Below are 3709 nucleotides of genomic sequence, written 5' to 3' on the forward strand. Positions count from 1 at the left end.
CCTTGGTAAGGTTCATGCCATTATTCTACATGCCAACAGGAATTGTCCTGTTCTGAATGTGTGTTCTGAATGAACTGTGCAATTAGCAGCCTTTCCCTGCATACCACGAACATCTAATAGGTTTATTAGCTTTTAGTGAAGTTCTCATTGTGTGTCTTATAAAATCAGTTATTAGACGTTAAATAACGTTAAATAAACGTTATTAGATTTCTAATTCACTTAGTGAATTGTGTAAAAATAAGTATATGAATGATAAGTTTGATTGAAGACACAAAGCACTGTAAGTACTACACTTTGTGATTTAATATTTGTAATAAAAGTTTTCAACAAACAAACAAAAAAAAAATCTGCCATTATGAGAATGTAATTATTACAGCAAGAGCCTCCAAGGAGGAGGTCTGAAAACATTCAGAATACTGAATAATTCTCTCAAAAACATGCTATGAGAAGGAAAAGGCTTAGTAAACCAGACACACAAAGGTGTTTAGTGCTGAACCACTACCTTTACCTGGATTCTAGCTGACCTCAGAAATCAAATCAATGGCTGATCAAACATGAAAACGGTGTCACTAGTTGCACATATAAAAATAGAACATTTGCCTTTCAGAGGAGAGCAAGCTATCAAGAAGCATACAGTATCCAGTTTCAGTGTAATAAGATACTATAAGGTCACTTATAGAATCTCAGCACTGATTAACACTAAAGCCGTCTGAGACAAATTCTTCGGGTATCGTGAACCTGTAACAGATGCAGCAAATTTGAAATGGAGAAAAACATACTCTGCTACGAAGAATCGAAAAGTTACATTATTTACAAATGTGTTGAGGATCTCCTCCTTACCTACAGACACGAAACTCTTCTACCGAACCGAAGCAAGAATAATAAACCACATTTCGGCTGAAAATCTGATCGGTTTAATGGATTTTTGTGAGCTCCTATACGAGTAAGGACTTCAAATTTGGTCTAAAGTGTTTCCAAACTATTGCTGCTCTTAAAAGATGCTTTCTTAAATTAAAAAATTGCAACAACCTGTGTACGTGCCAGAGTTACATCTATGAGAAAGTGTTGCTAGGCCATGCTGAGCACGAGACGGACATACAACGGTCAATGATATCAACTTGAACAGCAAACAAATATGCTAGCTCAACCACTGACGCAATTAGCACTCTAAACGGTCTTCTAAGCTACTTGAAAGGATTTTGAAGGAGTTGAGCGAAGAGCTAGCAGGCAGAGATCGGCTTTGCGGCTCACTGTGAGCCATAAACTCTACCGTCAAACTACGCTTCGGCTGCTAGATACTGACTCTGTGCTTCTATGTTCTTGAATTGGTCAACAACAGTCGTGGACAAACTGTTTTGTGAAACTAAATTCCCTCTTTTCCACATGACAGGAAGCAGATGGGTGTGGCATAACCATTAAATCCGCCTCCATCCACTTCTGTTCTGCACATAAAATTAGGGAGGTTAAAGCATCGAGAAATGAAGGTAAGACACGCTACCGAAAGCATCAAATCAAACAAGACCCTCTCATTCAAAAACACCAAGATCGTATTTCAATGAAAATTCTAAACTAATAAATAAAAAGGTACTAATGTGACAGTCCAGCTCCATTATGACCCAGACATTTCATCCCTGGAGTCTGACTGGCCTCTCCACGAGGGTGATGAAAGGAACCATGTGGGTCGAGTCTTGCCACGAACAAAGCTCCACAAATAAGGTAACAACTAGATTTAATAAATTAATACACATACTTAATATTTTTTTTGTTGTTTTTTCATTTTTTCCATTTGGCTGTAGGGATTCACTCTTTCGCCCCATTTATGTACATGGCTCTTTCCCCCTTTTTTTGCGGCAGGGTCAGAGGCCAGAAGTCAGTCATAGTGGGCATGCTGGATGTATGGACGCACAAAGAGGGAGCAGGAGAGAAAGGCTCATTCAGTCATTCATGCATGCTCACACATGCTCGCTCGCTCACACACAAAAAGAGTGACTCCAAAGCAATCCCAAACTCTTTACTCCTGCACTGAACTGCTGTGTGTGGTAGTGCTGAGCTTGCCAGCTTTTCGTTCATAGTTCACAAGTCTCTGTCCAACAAGGTACCTGCATGGATGAATAAAGAACAAAACACACAGCCCCGCCATTAGTAAATAAGGTGTGAAGTGACAGACTTCATTTTTATTCAAAAGTGGGACCTTTTTTTTTTTTATGTAAGAAGTCCCTTATGCTCACCTCGGCTGCATTTATTTATTGTAAAATCTTATTACAATTTTCTCTGTTTTCTATTTTAATATACTTTAAAGTGCAATTTATTACTGTGATGCAAAGCTGTATTTTCAGCATCATTAGTGTCTTTAGTGCCACATGAACCTTCAGAAGCCATTATAATATGCTGATTTGCTGCTCAAGAAACATTTCTTATTATTATCAATGTTGAAAACAGGTGTGCTGCTTAATATATTTGTGGAAACTATTACACTTTTTTTCCAGGATTCTTTGATGAATAAAAAAAATCAAATGTTTATTTGTAATAGAAATCTTTTATAACATTATAAATGTACTTTACGGTCAATTTACTATCAGAATTTAATGCATCCTTGCTGAGTAAAGTATTTTCTATTATATTTATTTCATAAAACAAAATCTGTCCCCAAATCTTTGAAAGGTAGAGCAAATGGGTGGCACACTATTAAAAATGTTCTCAAGGTACTAAAATATCTCTGAAAATCAAATCCACTAGACATTTGTATCAGCAAGTATTGGCTCTGAAGAAAGTAGTTAATTTCTGACACTCAGGACTCACTTGTCATTCTTGATGTGCTCATAAAGGCGCTTGAATTGTCGGATTTGGAAAAAGAGGATACCCATCAGCACCACTACCATCAGAAGGAAGGGGTAGATTCTCCTCTGCACCAAATTCTGCATCTCCATAGTGACTCCTATTCAGAGAGACAAGAACGGTAAGAACAGGTAAATGTACTAACGTATTGTAACATGAAAGAAACCCTCTCCAAGAAAAACATGTCTTAAGATACATGTTGGTTTTTGACGGTTTAATTAAGATTTCAGGCAGAAAAGGTTCTATTTTGGGTGACTGAGGTCCTTGAGAACACACCTGGCCTTCTTAAGGCATTCAAGATATCCCTAATGTTCGGTAGCACAGCCGGTGATGAGCTAATTTTACCACACTACTCCCACAACAGTCACCGATACAGCCAGAATACTTTCAGCGGTGCAGCAACAGAAATTAGTCAGTATACTGTATGTGAACATATGCAGTACGATAGTGATCTGCTCTTTATTGAGCCCCAAAGAGAGTTGGAAGTGACCAGACAAGAACAAACAGGTATTTATTGGAATCTGAAACGTCACTATACAACTCCCATATGCAGTATGAAGGGTGCCCAACTGTTCAGATATCATCTGAATTTTGCACTTAAAGAGCTCAAGTAGTCATTTACAATGCAGCTGTTATAACTGGACTTTTTCCTCTTTGATTGAAGACCACTCGAAGCTCCACATGATGAAGCCACTCGAATGAGTGCTAAAACCTCTTCTAAAGATGAGAATCAAACGAAGTCCAATTGCAACGAGAGTGTCGTTTATTCTGTGTTGTCCAGGATGAACGGAAACAAAGAACTTATGCTTTATATATGCAAGGATCAATTGAAGGAACAAATGTGCGGAGGAAAATATATATATATATATATATA

The 3709-nt window shown here is 37.8% G+C and overlaps 1 protein-coding gene across 2 annotated transcripts in view; it reads right to left on the reverse strand.

Moving 5' to 3' along the window:
* Positions 1-303: 303 nt before the first annotated feature.
* The window catches only part of LOC107664076 (E3 ubiquitin-protein ligase MARCH6-like), a 21316-nt gene continuing 17910 nt past the window's right edge, over positions 304-3709 (reverse strand). For both annotated transcript variants that reach the window (XM_016454525.1, XM_016454524.1), the window contains 2 exons: positions 2800-2935; positions 304-2099 (listed from right to left, as the gene is read on the reverse strand). In XM_016454525.1, coding sequence (XP_016310011.1) covers positions 2012-2099; positions 2800-2935 — 224 coding nt within the window. In that variant the 3' untranslated portion in view covers positions 304-2011. The remainder of the gene's footprint in view (positions 2100-2799; positions 2936-3709) is intronic.

The sequence above is a fragment of the Sinocyclocheilus anshuiensis genome, unplaced genomic scaffold, assembly GCF_001515605.1.
Source record: "Sinocyclocheilus anshuiensis isolate Anshui unplaced genomic scaffold, SAMN03320099.WGS_v1.1 scaffold23, whole genome shotgun sequence".
Taxonomy (NCBI): Eukaryota; Metazoa; Chordata; class Actinopteri; order Cypriniformes; family Cyprinidae; genus Sinocyclocheilus; species Sinocyclocheilus anshuiensis.